This window comes from Malurus melanocephalus, unplaced genomic scaffold (genome assembly GCF_030028575.1).
Source record: "Malurus melanocephalus ecotype Western Australia unplaced genomic scaffold, MMel_1.1 scaffold_11, whole genome shotgun sequence".
NCBI lineage: Eukaryota > Metazoa > Chordata > Aves > Passeriformes > Maluridae > Malurus > Malurus melanocephalus.
In genome coordinates this window covers 2,074,608-2,094,510 of record NW_026623243.1, presented here as the reverse complement: position 1 = coordinate 2,094,510, position 19,903 = coordinate 2,074,608, and the positions used below count along the sequence as shown (strand labels likewise).

The 19,903-nt window shown below is 37.9% G+C and overlaps 1 protein-coding gene across 1 annotated transcript in view; it reads left to right on the top strand.

The window, feature by feature from the left end:
* The first annotated feature begins 1,887 nt into the window (after positions 1-1,887).
* POT1 (protection of telomeres 1) overlaps positions 1,888-19,903 on the top strand; it is a 59,247-nt gene continuing 41,231 nt past the window's right edge. The window contains exons 1-7 of the mRNA XM_057378679.1: positions 1,888-2,307; positions 2,929-3,021; positions 8,523-8,656; positions 12,921-12,993; positions 14,372-14,463; positions 17,038-17,148; positions 18,957-19,004. Of these exons, the coding sequence (XP_057234662.1) occupies positions 8,534-8,656; positions 12,921-12,993; positions 14,372-14,463; positions 17,038-17,148; positions 18,957-19,004 (447 nt within the window). The 5' untranslated portion in view covers positions 1,888-2,307; positions 2,929-3,021; positions 8,523-8,533. The remainder of the gene's footprint in view (positions 2,308-2,928; positions 3,022-8,522; positions 8,657-12,920; positions 12,994-14,371; positions 14,464-17,037; positions 17,149-18,956; positions 19,005-19,903) is intronic.

The window sequence follows — 19,903 nt, the reverse complement described above, 5'->3', positions numbered from 1 at the left end:
GGGACAGCCCGGGACACGGACAGGGCGCGCTTTCTTTTCGCAGCTTTTCCCACGCCCGCCCCCGCCCCGTCCCTGCCCCCGAGCCACCCTCTGGAAGAGCAGTATGACTACCATTAAAAAATAGAAATAAAAATTAAAGAAATACAGACTTTAGGCTATCTTTCTGGCAGACTCAATTATTGGTTTGTTGACACATAAAACTGGGGTATTATTTTACCAAAATTCTCTTATATACAGCTGCCCAATTTTTTTCTCTTTTGATCCTATACAGGAAGGGACATAAACTCCAATTCCTCTATGTTTAACTTTACTTTATAAAAAGAATTTAAGAGTAAATTTAGAAAAAGTAACAGCAAACAGAAGCAGCAAAAGAGAAGTAAGAGAAGATCAAGTAGCCATTACTTTGGAGTCAAAATTGATGTTTCCAAATGATTTTAATTTAATCCACCTATAGTATATAAGCCTTCCGTGATTTCAGTTCACCTTAATTTTAATTGTTATGCAGATCTCTTACAGACATGAAAAAAAGAATCAGAACAGAAAACAGCAGAGCATCGGTACGCTGCAGTCAGTCTGTCCCTGTNTTTTAATTGTTATGCAGATCTCTTACAGACATGAAAAAAAGAATCAGAACAGAAAACAGCAGAGCATCGGTACGCTGCAGTCAGTCTGTCCCTGTCCCCCGTACCTGTCCCTGTCCCAGTCCCGGTCCTGGTCCCTGTCCTCTGTCCCTGTCTCCGATCCCTTTCCCTGTCCCCTGTCCCTGTCCCCGTCCCCTGTCCCTGTTCCGATCTCCGTCCCTGTCCCCTGTCCCTGTCCCCTATCCCTCTCCCTGTCCCTGTCCCTGTCCCTGTCCCCGGTCCCCGTCCCGTCCCCTGTCCCTGTCCCCGTCCCCTGTCCCTGATCCCTGTCTCCCGTCCCTGTCCCCGTCCCCGTCCCTGTACCCTGTCTCTGTCCCTGTACGCTGTCTCTGTCCCTGTTCCTGTCCCGCTCCCTATCCCTGTCCCTGTCTCTGTCTCTGTCCCTGTCCCCTATCCCTATCCCCGTCCCCGTCCCTGTCCCAGTCCCTGTTCCGGTTCCGTGTCCCGGTCCCTGTTCCCTGTCCCTGACCCAGTCCCTGTCCCCTATCCCTGTCCCGGTTCCGTGTCCCGGTCCCTGCTCCCTGTCCCGGTCCCCTGTCCCGGTCCCTGTCCAGATCCCCTGTCCCCTGTCCCTGTCCCGGTCCCCTGTCCCCTGTCCCTGTCCCTGTCCCCTGTCCCTGTCCCGGTCCCTATCCCTGTCCCCTATCCCTATCCCTGTTCCCTGTCCCTGTCCCCTATCCCTGTCCCTGTCCCCTAACCCTGTCCCTGTCCCTGTCCCCTAACCCTATCCCTATCCCTATCCCTATCCCTATCCCTATCCCTATCCCTATCCCTATCCCTGTCCCTGTCCCCTATCCCTATCCCTGTCCCTTATCCCTATCCCTGTCCCTGTCCCCTATCCCTGCCCCTGTCCCCTATCCCTGTTCCTATTCCTGTCCCTGTCCCCTATCCCTGTCCCTGTTCCTATTCCTGTCCCTGTCCCCTATCCCCTATCCCTATCCCTATCCCTATCCCTATCCCTTTTCCTGTCCCGGTCCCTGTCCCTGTCCCTGTCCCTGTCCCCTATCCCCTATCCCTATTCCTGCCCCGGTCCCTATTCCTGTCCCGGTCCCTGTCCCTGTCCCTGTCCCCTATCCCCTATCCCTATGCCTTTCCCTGTTCCTGTTCCTGTCCCTCTCCTGACGGAACGGGTTTACCCCACGCCGCCTGTGCGCATGCGCGCCCCGCCCGGACATGCGCAGTGCGCGGACAGCGCGGGGCGGGCGGAAGTGGCGCAGGCGGCGCGGCGGGAGCGGGACACGGACAGGGACAGGGAGCGGGAGCGGGATCGGGATAAACAGGGAACGCGTCTCTGCGGCCCGGCTGTGCTTGCCGCTGTGAGACATCCCGCCTCTCCTCCCGCAGCTGCTCTGCACACGGGCTCTGCTCTGGAAACTGAGTCCCCGCACAGCGCGCCATGGGTTTGGAAGTTTAGCGGGCACTGAGTAAACGGAAAGGGGAGTTTTGTTAGTAATACGCCTTTGCTGGTGCAGCTAAGGTCTTGATTTTAAAGATCTCGGCTTCTTGAAGCTGATGGATTCACTTTCTGAAGCGATTAGTTCGTATCTTGTGACCTGTGGGWTCTGCAGAGTAGCTCTGTCCTCCTGAGGTCTCTGCTCTGCAGTGCCTTTCTAGAGCAGAAGTATTGTTGAGATAACCGTGGCTATTAAGAATCCATTTTCCTCAGGTAACGTTTGATTCTGCTCTCTTTTGCACAATATCAGATGGGTAGATTTTAATTGAAATAAAGGAGGTTTTGTTTGTTTGAGGAATCTAATTGTATTCTAATGAAAGTATTTTATTACCTGTGTAATAAAGAGTAAGAGTAGCCTGGGACAAACTTTCAAAAAATGATAATTGCCTGAAGATCTACAGCAAGTGCAAGCTGAAGCCTTACAGCTAAGGGAGTACTAAGGGCCTTGCATCTAAGGGCTACTGACTTGATTTCTCCTGCTTTATTTAACCTGATGTGATGTTTTCACCTCATGAGAACTCTCAAAAAATAATACATTACAAAATCAGACTTTTGTGAAAATTCTAGGCAGACTACATGCTTTGTTCACTGATGATCCTCTTGATTTCATTAAGTCCACTGTATGACAAAAGCTTTCTCTTGTGTCTGCAGGTTGGGTTTGTGGTAGTTCTGTTCTGTGTATTCTGTTCAAGCTGCAAATGTTCATTTTTATGATAAAATTTTGCATGCACATCTACACATGTGTGTGCTTTTAAAGTGAAGCGTTACCTATTTCATAATTGTTTAATCCACAATTAGCCCAAGAGTTGCACTTACTAGTATTTGTGTTTACAGGGGCTTCAGGTATCTACCATTGAAGACTGTGACTGACCACATCAATGAGTTGCTGATTCTCTTGGCTATTCCTTCATTCTTCATGAAACTTTGGTGAGGTTCCCTCCAGAAGTCCACACAGTCGTGTGTTTTATTCTCTTTTATTTCCCAGAATGTCATTATCCTCTTCAAGTAATTTTTGTCTGTGACTGAAGTATTTCTTGGTTGTAGAGAAAGGACCAAATTTTCCAATTTACCTCTCACTTCTTGTGTTTCTTTGCTTTTGTGCTCCACAGATAATTTCTCATKAGCTCTTGAAGGAAGGGTGTGTTCTGAGGAGTAGTCCATTTTTTGTARTGAGAGCTAGAGTTGGGACCCAGTTGTGTGTATCTTAGGCTTGAAGAAAGCTCAGGTGTTGGGGGGATCTGAGTTATGCAGGCAGAGTTAAGTACTTGCTATCCTGTGAAATGGATTGATGTACTATGATAATAAACTATAAGAGAAGAACAGAGCTAACTTTGCCGTCCTCCTCAGTTAATTCTGAGTCAAAGTGGAAAATATCATTAGGCATATTTTTCAGTTTTGTTTTTTTCAGGATTAAGAGCTTGCAGGTTTACAGTGAGATTCTGTTGTCTATAATATTTCATTGGTTTTTAAGATTTTTTTTGAGTATGAACTAAAACAGGTAAAGCATCTTATTTTTAATGTAGGATGATAYTAGGGGCTCAGTTTTTTGTGCCTTTTTTTTCCTTCTTTTAAATGTGTCTTGATSAATTTTTACTGAACAAAATAACAGAATCATATACCTGGAAGAAAAACAAGGGGGATTTATTACTCAGATAAAGACAGTTGGGAAAAAGCTTGCTTTGTGATCTCTGTCCTGTTCTAGAAAATGTTTATTTCTCTTGATCTGGGAAGAAAAGCCTAAGACTTTGACTGTTACAACCCGATTTTACTTGCATTGTCATTTGTCCTCAGATACATGAAGTCTATAATGGGACATCATTCCGTTACTATTGAAATTACTTTTCTTCTGATTTGTTATAATTTGCAGAAATTCAGTTAAACTTCACTAAATCCTAGTGATTCTCCTTGGTCAACAGAATCCTGCAACTTGTATATTGAGAATGTACATGGAGTGATTTCTGGTTCTAACAGAAGTCAGTGTGATCCATCTGTCATGGCTAGTAAGGGGTTTTCCAATGCTAGAATATTCCCTGGCTTTAGACAGTTGTAAGGCATGTTGGTACCTTTAGTTCATGTCCTTGGATGAGAATGTTTTTGTTTACTGAGCTTGCTATCTGCAGTTTTTTATACAGAAATAGTTTAGAAGCTTTGTACTTCTTTGCTATGCTAATTYCCACGCAAATTTTTATTATTTCCTTTGCATAGAAAATCGTGGAGGAAGGGGAGAAACAGTGATGAATTGTCTTAATGATAAGAACAAATTAGCTTTTCCTATGTGGCCTATTTTTCTTTTGTTCCTGTCTTTCAGTCATGTTGCACTGGAGTTCATGCCAAAAGTTCTGTATTTTTTGTGGCTGTGTTAACTTCACTTGCARCTACAGCTTGTGGTTTATTAATGATTTCGGTGTATGCTGAAGGGTGACATAACTAATTTGAGAGATTAGATTCTGATGTTATTCTAAATGTAATTTAAGAATTTGGTTTTTAATTTTTTTTTTAATTACAGTGAAGGTTTTAAAAAAACTAGAGAAACAAGAAGGCCTTCACAAAAGGACTTAAGTGGTCAGATTCTTCCTAGCACCCTATTTTGCAGTGCACAGCTCAAAAATTGCAGTTTTTCAAAGCCACTGTCTGATTCTCTAAGTACATAAATCTTGGRTTGTTTAAAACTGAAGTTTTAAACACTGTAATTACCAGGCTCTTAGGGCATGTTTTTGGCATGTGCTACACCTAAAAGGAAATGCTATTTTTTTTGCTTTCTGTGGGAACTGATGAAAATATTATGTGCCTGAAAGTTTTTCTTGTTTCTCTGCATTCACCCCAATCCAGACCAAGTCACGTAATTCAGATCTGCAGGTGCTTTTACTCTCAAGTTGCAAGTGAGAAGGATAGGGTGAAGTCCTTCAGAAATATTATAGGAATTTTTCTCTTGCTCCTGGACCTAGAGGGAGAGGGGGTTTGTGACTGCAATATTTTGGTAGAGKAATATCCTTTTACCAGAAAAGAAACAAGATAAAATGACTGCTTCTTTCAGCAGAAGGTCAATCCCTGTTCAGAAGCCATTTCTACTAAGCAGCTGTTTTTTGGTGTGCTGTGGTTGAAGATGTGGTTTCTGCTTTTGGAATGCATGCTATTATGCTGTATGCARTGGAGACAGTGTGTTGAGGTAGAATGTTCCACTGCAGAAATTTAAGGTCTAGAAAATTAATAGGCAGGATGTCAGGGATAGGGCACAGCAACATGTAAGAGTTAAAACTACAGCCATCCTCAGTGATACATTTCACTTAAGTGATGCAYAGCACATTCTCTTTGGGGGTGTTGAATTGCAGGTTGCACCCCACATAGAGTGTACAGTCTTCTTTAAACAGTCAAAATTCTTTCATATAATACTTTGTTAAAATTGTTAAACTCTTTGGTTGCTCACTCTCCATCTTTTGTCACTTTAATTAGTGGAAGGCAAAAGGTTTTTGTAGTTCACAACCTTCCTTCTGTTTTTTTGTATGTGTTGTGTCTCAGTCCTATTCAAGGAGTGTCCCGTGATGCTGTCTGCCTGTTTTTCAGTCTCTGTTGTTTTTGTTTGGGCTTTTTTTTCTTTTTTTTTTGTATGAATAGCTCCATTTACAGCATTTATAGGCTTCATAGGCTCAAGTTGGAATGATCCCTGTTGCTCCTGTACAGTGTTAATCAGGCWTTTGAGAGCAACAAAGATACTTGACAGACTTACTTTCACTTGGTTGCTCTTCAGGAGAGCTGGGAACACCAAGGACGGCCCTAACAATATCTTCATGTAGGTTTTGAAAACCAGTGCTATATCTGTTTGTTTTTGAAACTTTACTTTCATAGCTGTTAGAGTTCGGTATTCATGTCTTTGTTTTTTAATTGCAGAGAATGAGAATCTGGGAGCTTCAGAGATTAGCAGTTAAAACATATGACCTTAAGATCTGAAAAAAAAAAATCTGCTTGTTTTCTCCTGGAATGTTATTTACATAAATTTGTATTATAACAAAATCCTCTGTATTGTTAAGACATCTTTATGGGGAAAGAAAAAAAACAAACAGAAAAGTCTGTTTAATTGCTCAAGAACTGACTGTAGCAGAGAGAAACAGGATTAAAAAAAATGTTAATCTGTTATGTTGTATATCTCCCTGGCTCATTATACTGTTGCTGGGTGAAAATCAATACTGCTGATTAACTTTGAAGTTGATTGTTTCTCCGTGGAATAGATCAGTTTCTTAGTCTACTGGAATAGTGTGAAGTAGATACTTTGAACTGAAAAGCTGTGTAAATCTTGTAGTTGCTCTTTTCAGTAGAGGTTTGAAATCCATGACAAAGCTGTCCTTGTTTGTGTTTGAAAACTTACAGATTAAAGGCATCATTTTTAGCCTCATTTAGTAACATTTACAGAAATTGTAACTCCTCCTAGTCAAAGCAGTTGACAGGGATGGAACAGCATCTGTACTTTTGTAGCAGGCTTTTACATGTTCTTCAGCTCAAGCAGAAGTTAAAACCTGTCTAATACTGTACCTCCCAGCTTTGTGCTACCATAGGTTGACTCTGGCTGGCCACCGGGGCCACTCTTAAGGGGAGAGATAATRAGCTGAAAGCTTGTGATTGAGACAGGAAGATCCGTCACCATTTACATGGACAGTAAGACTCAAACAACATTATTTAACCTATTGGTGCTCAAATTAGGGTAGGAGAATGACAAATAAGAACTAATCTAAAGACCTTTCACCCACCTCTCCCATCTTCTGGGATAGCTCCACTCCCAGTTTCTCTCACTCCTCCTCCTGAGCAACGCAGGGGACAGAGAATGAGGATTGTGGTAATTTCATAATGCTTCATTCCTCATGTAAATTAGAGGCTAGGAAAAAACAAAAGCCAGTCATCCTATGTGTAGCCTTCCAGCTGAGAAGTCCTTGAACCAAAGTATTTTATTGATATATCAGAAGCAAGAAGCTACAGTCACTCATATCTGTTAGACAAGAATAACAGCACTCTGAAGTTGCCCAGAATATGGGGAAGGAGAAAGGAAGGTCACTCAYAACCAGAGAAATAGTCGTGAGTTATTAGTGAAGTCTGATATCTTTGGATACTGGAGGGACAGTAAGGCAGATTTTTCATTTTACTGAAGAATAATGAAAAGATATTTTTGTAGAGAATGGCTACCATGTTGCTGTCTGCACCTCTATGCATTGACGTATATTTATAATTTATGATSCAGTGGTCTTTCCGTTTTGCAATGGTTTTCCAATGCCATTTCATTATAAGTGAATATTTTGTAGGAGTTCAGTCTGCTTAGCTTTGAAAAAGCTTTTTTGAATGGAAACCGAAATGTAGGTTAAGCTTTTGTTGAGTAAAATACCAAATTTTTGTGTCCATTCCAAGCTATAGGAAATACTTTATTTTCTGTCCTTTACTGTCACATAAAAATCGCTAAAACTCTGTTTGAAATTAGGACTCTGGCTATAATRCTGCCATCTGGGTTTTCAGTAAACAGAGGGCATTTTTTCCTTAGTTTATTAAAATTTACTGGAAGCAGAAGATTGATAATGTTGTGACTTTCCTGTGGATACCCACTTGAAATAAAAATTTTACAGCAAAGACCAAAGATACCTCCAGAAGAAAAGAGAGGATCATGTAATGAGAAAATACAGCAGTAACTATTTCTTGCTAGATCACTTTTTTCTATTATGTGTAACTTCACTATAATGGACTGTTCTTCCTCTCCCATATTCTCAGGATTATAACACTATCACTAATAATTTATTTCATTGACTTTTAGTACAGTGAGGGCAGACAGTAGATGGCAGAGTCWTACATTTCTTTGCTTTTTCCTAGTGCCTTCCGTGCTTAGCGTCTGTAGGTGCCCATCTTATTTTCTTTATTACTTTTGCATTACTTGATTCATTGATGAAAAGTTTTAAATCTGTACATAAGCATTTTTTGTTCATTTTAAGTGAAAATGACATTTAATTACTTGCAGTCAAATTTTCTTACAGGAGAAAAACTGAATATAGACTTTGTCTATGATCTTGTGCTGGGGAAGGAGTCATTCAAAGTCTTTGCTTGTTTTTTTATCTGCATTTCTGTACATAAAATATTAACATTGTTTACATTACTCTTTGCATTTATGTGCATTTCTATTTAWTTGTATGTAAAGCAATATTTGCCATTTATGGTGTTTTGGAATGTTTGAAAAATCAACTGATTTAGATGGTTGTCTATTGAAAAGAAAATGTTACTTTCTTGCTATTTACGATACTCAGAGATGAGGCCAATCCCTCTGAAAATTCTTAGTCTTACATAATGAAACTTCCTTATTATGATATAGATAAGTATTCCTCTTCTGAGTAAGCTGCAACTTCTAGTAACTCTTAATGTCAGCAAGATGAGGAACCTCAGGACTCTTTATATTTTGTGTTTAGATAAAGCAACTATGCCTGTTCAATTGCTGAAGCTCATTAAAGGACAATCTGAGGCTCCACTACCAAGCCATTTGCAGAGGGAGAGTTTGCAACATTTGCAAGAAGGATGTGACCATACCAACAAATACATTCAGGTAAACTGACCAATAAAAAGGATGTGTCTTGCTTTGAAAGAGTTCTGCTACATTAGCAAGGCACTTCCATATTCCAGCTCAGTTGGTGACTTTCTGTAACTGTGTGTCTTTGTGTTGATGTGTTGCATATCTTTAAGCAGTGGAAAATTATGACCTCATTGAACTTCATTGCATGTTGCTATTACCTCCATTGATTCACGGTTCTGCCCTAGTTATCAGACTAAAATTGTATAAGAGCTTCTCTTTTCACAGTTTGTAAGTTGTGGACCAATTTAAAAACACAATGTGCAGAATGCTGAAAATGGAGGGATTGGGAGAGGTTAAGTCGTATTTTTTTTTAAAGAAGTAGTAATAAGCACCTCAATCCTGTCAAAGATCAGATTACAGAGTCATGGCTTCTAAAGTATTTTTCCTTTTGTGTGAAACARTACAATATCCAGTTTTATGAAACATGTTGTTTGTTGCAACTTCCAGCATCAAGACACAATTAGTTTTTTTTTTTTTTATCATTACCGAGTGTCCACTTACATTTGACAGTAATCTCAAATATATTTCAGATTGAAAGTATAATCCTGCTGTGCGAGTAAAATGCAGAAATACCTTTTTCATGCCTGAAACAAGCATTCTCTGTAAAATGCAGTGTAAATTCTTGAGTGTCTTCTTTTTTTATCCTGTTTAACTTTTTTTGTCTTTGGCTCTGAGAATTCATTTAGGCATCCCTGATGCTTATGTGTCAGAAAATCGGCATTAACCCAGACTTGCTTTCAGTCAGTCACTAAAAAAACAAGAATAAAAAAAGCTAGTTCTGTGGAAAACGTAAGTTGTCTTGAATCCTTCAAAAAAAARCCACAAACATTTTTAAAATATGAGCTGAACTGATGTTTTTCTGTATTCAAAAAAAACCCTTTTTGCTTCCACGGCTGTATATTCCCAGTTCCAAGACTAGTGCTTATGTGACCCTGTGATTGAGATCATTCATGAGAAGGAGACTGGCAGAAAACCATCCATATTGATGGAGAGAAGATGATTTTCTGCTGCTCTCACTCTGCACTGGTTCACTGTGGTGTCAAATTGACAGCAGGAGTGCTGCACTTCGGTACAGAAAAGGAACAAAACTGCCCTGTTTGGAAGCAGGCAGCAGTTGAGTGGTATAGGAGGTGATTTGATTGAGAATGATCCAGCCTCCCTTAGGTCTTGTAAAGGAACAAATGGAAACATCAATAACCACTGCTGCTAGCAAACAGGTTTTATTCCTCAGGGTGTAGTTTCCTGTCCCAGTTCACCTGCTGGATATATAGACTTTTCTGCTTTGAAGATCTATATCTGCAAGCAGCCCTGACATGGAAGAGCAGGAATTCCTGTTCAGAAGGAAGTGGTGAAGGAGAAAAAAATGGATTATAAATTAGAAGACWTTTCTGCCAAAATAAATGTTTCCATTAGGAAAGCAGAGCAATTACTATCAGATGATGATTTAAAGCATACATGCAGTGCTATAGCTGATTCTGAAAGGGCAAGTGTGTAGAATATCTTTCTCAGACTTTATGTGAAGAGAACTTCATGCTGCTGCTGACATGGATTAGTAGGTGACTAAAACAGCTTGGCATAAAAACAGCACTACTGGAGAGCTGATAAAGCTGGTGCTAATGCACCATTAAATGTGTGGGAAAATCCAGTTCTGCAGTTGAGTTTGAAGTGAAYCTTAGAATGCACTGATGTTAGGTTATCTTAGTGGTGGCACCCTGTCACTCCAGACTTGCCAAAATAGGGATCAGGTCCTGCTTTGACAAGGAGGGAAGGGCAGAGGAGGATTTTTATGAAATGTGTTCTGGGAAAAGCAAGAAAAAACATTTGGGATGCCTCTGTCTGACTTATGTGCCTCAGTCCTTTCATTCTTTATGTTTTTTTCTTCTGACATCTCTTTGAAAACTGCAAGTTTGTAATTTATGGAAAAACAGCACAAGCAATGTTCATACCTCCTCAGTCATCATGTCTGTTAACTAAACATTATGCCTTCTCCCATTATTTCATCATCCTCTGGGTTTTGCAGTGGCAAAGCTGAATGAAAGCTGAAAATCAGCTACCAGATCAGCTGTAGAAACAGACTGAGGGAGTGAGGGCTGATAAGGAGGGAGAAACATTCTCTAGAGGGATTGTACATGGTTAGTTTGAGAGTAAGCCTAGAGGCAAATGGAATGCAGAGGGTTTTGGGAAAAGTTTGCTTCTGAACTCAGTAAGTAGTGCAGGATTTGTGGGGGAGGAGTCAGTTTGAGAAAGTTTTGCTAAGATAATTTTTTTTAAGTTAAAAGCCCAAGAATTTTCAGGCATGTGGAGAAAGCAATGGGCAGTATGAGGAAGTGGGCAGTAGCTGGTGAAGAGAACTATAGTGCAGGTGTATGGTATACAAAGGAAAGTGGAGGGGCCAGACCATTATAACAAAGAATGTGGTTACAGAATTTGAAAACCCTTTGGAAGACACTGGTATATAAAAGGAAAAGTAAAAAGTRAAGATGGTCAAAAAGCAGTCACTACCCCATCAATCTATTACACTTTTAAATAATGTGCTGGTGCAGACTGAAATTTCRTATGAAGAAAAAAATATATATGTAGATGTTGAGTGTTCCTGAGGTGACTGTTCCATTGCAAAGACTTTATTACAAGAAAAAATGTAATCTTTTGCTTACCTGTGATTACAGTTCAAGACAATCTCAACAAGAACCATTATGTGTACAGACATATGTATATATCTATGTGTATATACATATACATAAAGTGAAATTTTGAAAAAGGTTGTGATTTTGAAAACAAGTGAGAAACCTTTGTTTTAAACAGCTASGTTCCTACTCTTCACAGAGAAGACTAATGAGTTTTGTAAAGAGATTTAATTATCAAATTATTTTGAAAATCAGCATCTGCAAATAATGTGAAGGTTTTGTGGAGCTGTATTATTTCTTTATAAAACAGAGAGTAAAGTCTTGTTGAATTTGATTTCRATTACTCCTCGGTTAGCATGTTGTAGGACAAATTTTACCCTGAAAGGCGTCTAGAGTAACAATTCCCTGCTGCATATTGTATTCTGATTTGGATTAAGAGGCATTTGCTAGCATTTAAGTCAAGCTTCCCAATGAATATATGTACTGTAAAATCACTGGAGTTTAACTGATTTTCTTCTTWATGTGGCTTTTGTATATTTATAGATAGATTGCCTGTGTCTCTTTTTACAGGAAACCTTTTTGTCAATTTTTCTGCTGTTGGTGTAGTTTTTAAAAACATTTTACAGAGTCTGTTCTCAATATTTTAATTTTTTATTGAACCAATTGTTGTGGTTTTATCATTGAGCAGGATATAGTACCTTACCTGCCACACGGTGAAAGAATACATTTGACTGACATTTTTGGTTCTGTTGATGATACCGTCTTTCTAACTAGATGTGTTTTTTCCAAAGARGTGTTAACATTACTGAAGTTGCTAGTCTTCTTTGCTTCTGCTAGTGATTTTTGCCTCACTGTTACTTCAGCATCCCAATAAGAAGAGTATTTTTAATTAATTGTTAAATCATAGCATTTTTTAGAGCACTTGTATTATTCTTGCCAAATAATTGGGACACTACAAAGTTTCAAAACTTTGTAATAATCTTCTCACAGCTGTATTTTTTTCATAGAAGATTATTTATCTTCGTATGCATCTCTTATGTTTTGACTGTGATTTTGTTCTGATATTTATGTTGCAATCCTTTGGCCATATTTTTGGAGGAATTTTGACTGCGATTTTGTTCTGATATTTATGTTGCAATCCTTTGGCCATATTTTTGGAGGAATTTTGACTGTGATTTTGTTCTGATATTTATGTTGCAATCCTTTGGCAATATTTTTGGAGGTCTGTATCTTCTAAGATTTTGATCACTACCTCTTTAGATGCCTTTCCRTTTTTGTGCTAAAACTCTAGTCTTTTATGCTATTTTTTTAATTAATAAAAGTTACATTTATAGTTCCATAGCTGCTATTTTATTTTTTAATCTAAGCTTATCATGTGGTCAGTAGCATCTAAGTARTACTGACATGCAATACTTCTTTGTTATATCTCAAGAATGTTGCTTTTTAGTGCTGTCTGTAGAAGGATTTTTTTTTCTTTTGTTAAGAATTTGGATGACAATTTGCAGTTATTCTTTAAATTCTTACAGRTGTTTGAGCTGTTATCATTGTTTCAGTAACTTAAAGGCATACAGTCTTAGTTCACGACATTTTATTTTTTTTTTTTTGCTTTTTAGGGAATAGTTACTCTTTCATACCCATTAACCAAACTCGGAGATGGAACAGACTTTTTCAAGATTGTTCTTCAAGGTACTACATTTAAATATACATTTTAAATTTGTGATACTACATCAGTAGTACTTGCTTTTGTATGGTGTTCAATAAAACGTTACAGATAAAATACTCCCTAAAACTGTTCATTTTCTACAAAAAAAGTTTGTCTGAAACTTGTGCTAGGTAAGTTAATGGAAGCAATACGGTCTTTATTTTCAGAGGACATCTTGTTGCATAATTTTTTGAAAGGCTGTCCTGGAAATGTATTAGATATCTGTATAGCTTTAATAGTGTATTTGCAAACTGCTTATCGTAAGCAGGACTAAGAAAATTGCACACATAATAGTTACCACATRATATACATAGCATATACTAGGCACTAGTATATATTAGTGCACATTTAATGTAGGTCAGTATTTTGATTAGCAGCAAAATATTTGTGTTTCATTCTATTTTAATCTAAGCATTAAAAAAGCACAATTTCACCTGACTACTCAAGTATTTGAATATCAGTAGCTAAATTAGCACTTTGAAAGACCTRAGTTTTTCATCATGTAATAAATGATACGAAAAAATAATGTGTTCCTTTTAGGTCTTAAGATTATCACCCCTTCCAGTCAGGAAGGTGGAGGAGGTAATTTGTTAGGAGTCTGTTGGATTCAAGGAACTTTKCATTTCCTTCCATTTGATTCTCATCTCATTCCTTCCAGTGGCTGGAGAATCATCACTTGCTCCCTCTGAGCATCCTGACTCCTGTTGCCTGAGTAGCAGGCCTGGGGTGTGCARGTGCTGCCTGGTGACACTGCTTGTGACTGCTGATAGCAGAGGTGAATGAAGCTGATGGGATCTTAGTCAGTCTCCCTGCTGTCTTCAGAGTTCTCAGAGGGGTGCTTAACCTTCCTRAGTCTTGCTGATTTCAGTGACTGTTCGGGAGAGTTCCTACACATTCTCCACATAAACATAAGTTTTCACATCTAAATCATTGATGTTTTTTCTGAAACAGTGGAAGGTTGAAAACGCTTAAAACAACAACATAATTTCTGCTTCAGTCCTCCTGAAAGGCTGTTAATTAATGTCTATGTCCTGGAATATCTTCAGTTTATAATAAATTCTGCGGTAGGATCTGTGTTAATGTGGCTTGATAATGTCTGTCTAATACTWTACATTGAATTATCCAAATGGAAATCTTTGTCATTTCTGTTTAATGTACACAGGTGTACAGCATCATATTTTAAATGGTCCTCTTAGGAAGAACATTCTGAGCAACATACCTATAGTTAGTACCTTTTCTGTTTGTAGATTAATTGAGAAGTGTTAGACTCTGTAGATCAACTTGCTTTGCAAATTTCTTTCCATTGCTATTTTGTTTTGGAGAAGGTGTAGTGATTGGAATCTTTTTTTTTTTTCCCTCTAGATTCTGAAAATTTGCGTTCTCGGATCAACAGCATCAATATTTTAATATATGGAAAAATGGCAAAGGACTGTGCAAGAATTATATGCCATGGGGTAAAAAAGACCACCAGAACATATATACATACATATTCTTGTTTTAGGAGTTGTTTTTACAGATCTGTGTTGACTTCTTGTCTTGTCTTGGTCCACCTATCCCTAAAATTAGAAATAGCCTGTTCAGTCCCTTTAAATCTATAAATATGAACTAGAACAAAAAAAAAAAACCAACCTATTTGCTTATGTAAATTCTTTCTCGCACTAATATTGAAATAAAGAAAGTCTTTTTATCAGTGCTGTTTACTTGGCAAGCAAAGGATTATGAATATAGATAATAGAGAAGTCACCACTTATATTTTGAATGTTTTGCCATTTGATAAGGTGTATCTTAGATTAATTTAAAAGACTAGTTAGACTAGTTTAAAAGTTTAGTTATGTTAAAAGATTTTTGAAAAATTTCAAAACTATTCATACAGAGTTTGTATTGACTTGGTGCTGGTGCCTTGCTTTGTCAGGGATAGAAGCTTGGTTTCATTAGCTTCAGGTAAAAGAGTAGTCAGCCTGTGCGTTTGTAAGACTGTGTTGCCGCTAATGAAGGAAAACAAGATGAAACAACTATCTCCATCTTTTTATAAGAGTGCCTGTCAGCTTACTGACATTTCAGTATTAGCCAAATACCAAATTAAAATTAGTTTACAATACGTTATGAGCTCATGTTAGTGCTTTTTGATTTGTGATATGCATTCTCATTAAATTATGGAATGGTTTGGGCTGCAACGCACCTTCAAAGATCAACCAGTTACAACRTCCCTACTGTGGGCAGGGACCTATTTCACTACATTAGATTGCTCCAAAGCCCTCTCCAGCCTGACTTTGRACACTTCCAATGATGGGGCATCCACAACATCTCTGGRCAAATTACTGTCTTTGTACAGATTTCTCAATTCCATGGAATTTTGACGGGGAAGCCAGGGTAGGAAGTTCCTGAACTAATTTGCTAAGTAGGCAAGCTGCAGAATCTTTTTTAATTCAATGAACAAATCAGTTTTGTCCTGATAAAAATACAAATCTTGAGCAAGGCCCTGAGCAGCAATTAGAAGATAAAAAGATCATTACTAAAAAGATGAGTAGGAAACTACAGCTCATGGGCAGYAATCCTTTGGTGTTCAGAGTGCAGTAAAACCAGAATGAGTTCTTCGAGTATGGCTTACTTCTAGGTGACTTGTATACTGCTTTTTAGTCAAAGTATACATTGTATTCCCATTTGTGACACTACCTGAAAATCACCATGCCTTAAGTAGTTTCATTGTGAGTTAAACTGTCTGATTAAATTTATGTTTTCTGCAGAATTTTTTCCCCAATRTTTTAATAACTAAATGTATCACTGTCATTTAATCTAGCAGCCTCTCTTTTTCTTGCACAAAACATTAAAGTTTTGGATCTTAAATCATTTAGAGTAACATTGTCAGATTGCTGAAATAGCAAAAAAAGCACTGTGTAAGTGCAATATTTGGCTAAAACTGTCAGCTTTAATCAGAAAACCCCTTCATTTGTTGTAATCAAATAAACACATGAACAAAAGTYATTCAGTAAAATTTTATGAAAGTGCTTTTGTTAGAAGCTTGAATAGAAATAGGGTTCCAAGTCTAAAGTGTTTGTTGGAATGGAGGACACTGGCGCAGCCTTTCTGTACAGTTCTGATAGCAAGGGAGCTGACTGATAGCAAAGGAGCTTTACATTGTATCAGGTGGCTTTTTGAATCACCTCTGATTACGTGAAGTATTTTTATCTTCTCCTACTTCTTCATTTTTAGTTTTTCAGGTCTTTTTTGTTTGGTTTTTTGTTTTGTTTTTTGCTTTTGTTTGTTTGGTTTTTTTTGTTTGTTTTTGTGGTGAGGCTGCTAAAAACATGAGGTGCTGCTGGGACTTGAATTATGTACCCTTTAAATCCTCCTTTTCTTGTTCATTTTATGGTGTCTGAGGAAGTTTGTACCAAAATGAAAATAGTTACAATTTCTTTGTGTRACAGAATCTCAGGAGTGATGCCAGAGAAGTTTGTAATGTCTCTTGCTACCAGCCAATATGAAAACTTCCTATTGGCTGACCCATRTATTTGACCCTTAAGGAAGATGTTGGTCCAGTCCAAATATTTACAAGGAAGAGTTTCTTGCAAGTGCAGCWTTTAGGCAGTTCTCAACTCGATGAGAAGGAAGCTCCAAGAAAAAAATGTTTTATCACTGCTGATCCAATGCATGGTTTCTTTTCTACCTCAGTTAAGCTAACCAGAAAGGAGTCRGTCTTTAGTGTATTCAAAGGGGAATGATTCTTCTGCTTTATTCAGTGTGAATCTTCCTCCCTAGGCCTTGCCAAAAATAGCACTCAGTTACAGTAGCATCAAGAGTGTGAAAATTTTAGCAGAATTGAAAAAAAACTTTCTGGCATTTGTTGTAAGTATAAATTCCATGTGCAGAAGAACTAAATTGGGAAACTTAGAGGCAATTTTTACAATTTGTTCAGGATTTTTGTTTATTTAATGTCTTGAGACTTTTGGGTGAAATTTCACATCATATACTCTCAAAATAGAACGTGATAGAATCTGTGTAATTTTCTGTTTGTTGCTCTGTCCCCATAGGAAATCTTCATAGTTGCAGGATTTAAGGTGATAAAATTGCCTGAAGTGACAGAGGATGGTAGACATGGTTGTCAGTTGGAAGTGTCTGAAGAAGCTGGATCAGCCATTTATGTATGTGGTTACCCAAGTTGTTGTTTTTTTCCTTTAATGTCCAAAATAGTTACATTAACATTTTGCATTACAGTAGAAAAAAAAACAATACAATCTATTTGAAACTGAAAAGCTACAGATTATTTTACCTTGTTCATCAGACATGTTTGTGTCTGGGTGCACATGTAGTTTTATAATAACCCAAACCAGATTATTTCTCAGGTAAATTTCTACTTTTTAAGTGCAGGAATTTGACTTTACTTTGACTTTAGATAGATTCCTAGGGCTGTTTAAACTACTCTTGTGCATAACACATTTCAATAATGCGGACAAGATAGAAAGTGCAAGAGTGATTTCAGGTCTCTAATTTCCAGTTTTCTCTGGGCTATGAATTAGTGCTGCTTTAACTCAAATCATTAGTTGTTGCCTTTCAAATATATGGATTGCTATAATCTAAATTTTATAAAGAGAATTGTACCCTTTTGTCCTAAGTAAAATATTTGTTCTTTTGTACTGTTCTCACATCAGTGCTGTTTATTTTTTATCTGTATAGTTGTTGTCTAATTAAGTCCTAAATTTAAGAATTTTTTTTTTAAATTTCAGAAAGGCTCTTTTGTTTTGAAATTTACCTCTGTAGGTAACTAAAACTTGGCACACTGCTCAGTGAGAAACAAAATTGTTCAAAATGATAGGGCAGACTGTTTCATGACATCTATTATCCATTGATGATGATGATCTRTAGGTAGAAAGAGTATGTTACAATGAATATCATAGATAGCAAAACTGTGCCCTGAGTCTGCACAGGTGCCTCTAAWCTAAAAGTGCCTACATTTTGGGAACTACATGAGGCCTTCAGCTGAGCATTGGCAAGACCTCATGGCATMCAGTCTAATCCCAAAGACACTGGGCAGCTCAGTGAGTGCCTAGGTAGTGCTGAGGTATTTATATCATTATCGATCCCAGAATGGAGCTCGTGGCACTTTGTTTACTGACACATACTTTGGATGCTTAATACAAATGGGCAGACTGTGTGTGTTTYACTTTCTCAGTCATAACTTTTCACTGGCTGGTTAAAAATAAAATTAGCTTCAGGAATGCAGGTGAGGTGAAGAGCAAAAGCAGATCCCCAGCAGGAGTGTGCAGTGCTGAGGCAGTGCAGAGCTGTGATGTGGGGCSRTGTCAGAGCCWGSCTGGGCTGKGGCCKTGGGATGGCAGCTGAGCCCTGCTTCCGTCACAGAGAGAGAGGGGGAGTGTTGGCTTTTCATCAAATCACCACGAGTAGTTCTTTAAAATGCCTTATGCTGAAAATAAGTCTGGCTTATAAGTAAGGCTCAGAAAGCTTAGGAATTATCTTAGATAAAATTTATCCCATTCTGGTGAATTTGCCCTGATTTGTTTTTTTTTTTTTCCCCAAAGGAAAGTAACAAGTCAYTGAGAATAGATCTGCCTGCTTTAAGCATTGAGATGTATGAAACCTAAACCCCTTTAAGCCCTATGTTAAGCAGGGGCAGTTTTAAATTTGTGGCCTCCAACTTTTGAACACTGCTCTATTAATGTGACCCAGCATATTCAACTAGGTGACTTTAGAAAATGTGTGTATTATTTTGAAGAAGCTTTTGGTTGAGTGTAATTGAGTAAATATTATTTTGTTTTCTGTAGCTAAAATTTTACTAGATTCAGAGGCAATTCATGTAGAAAAAAATGTCTGTAGGGCTACTGTAATATCTCTTTGTACCACTGTATTTGCTTTGAAATTATCAAATGTTATTATATTTGCAGTACCTTCAATGTTGTAATCACAGAGTTTGTTTTTTTTTTTTTCTCCACAGATTTATACTCAACCAGGAGCAACTGCTGCTTCAGAAACTGCATCGGCGGTGAGTTTGCATTTGGGATATTTTAAAATCACGTGAGGTGAACTGCATGTGAATGAGAATGTATGGAATAAATTTTTTGTTCCTGGTTAATTTACTTCCATACTCTTGTCCCAGCAGTCATTTAGCTTTTACTTTTGCAAATAATATACCTGGAACACAAAATAAAATATCAAAAAAGTTTTCTATACTTGTAGTATAGTTCCCATCTTGATCTCCAAACCGACTTCATGTTTAGGAAATTTGAACTAGAAAGGTAACTATTGGTCTAACCAAGATTGTATGCTTCTGCTGTAAAAAAAAGGAAATATGAAACTTCTTTTGATTTAAAATCAGACTTCAGGTATTGGTCTTAACATTGTTTTGATTACTGTCTGGAACAAGCCTTTATGTGTCTAAATTAAAATTCTACAGGAAATAGTATATTAAAGTCACTCATTTGTGAAGTTTTAATGTTCTTTATAAAGACATTAAAGATTCAGTACAAATGGTGATAGAGCTTATTTTCATATTATTTTTATATGGAGTTTCATTTTTTCAGTATACGAAAACCACAGTTATCAGTGTTTGACAGAATTTGTATTTTTTTAAAACAATCTAATCAGCATATATTGCAACCTTAAGATGAAAGGACAATAGTAAAAAGTAGTCCTTAATTTCTTTAATCCTCCAGCAACTGAGGTATTTTAATTGAAAGATGTGCACAGAGCCTGTGAGAGGTAACCCCCTGCCTTGCCAGCTGAAGACAATGATTCTGTGCAATGACACTGCCAAGCAGAAATACAGAGCTATTTATTTGTGTGCTTTAAAAAGTCCACTGGATGGACATGTTAAAAGGGATCAGTAAAAAATTTTCTTTCACTGTTTTTTATTGTACTGACTTTTACTCACCTAGTTCTTCT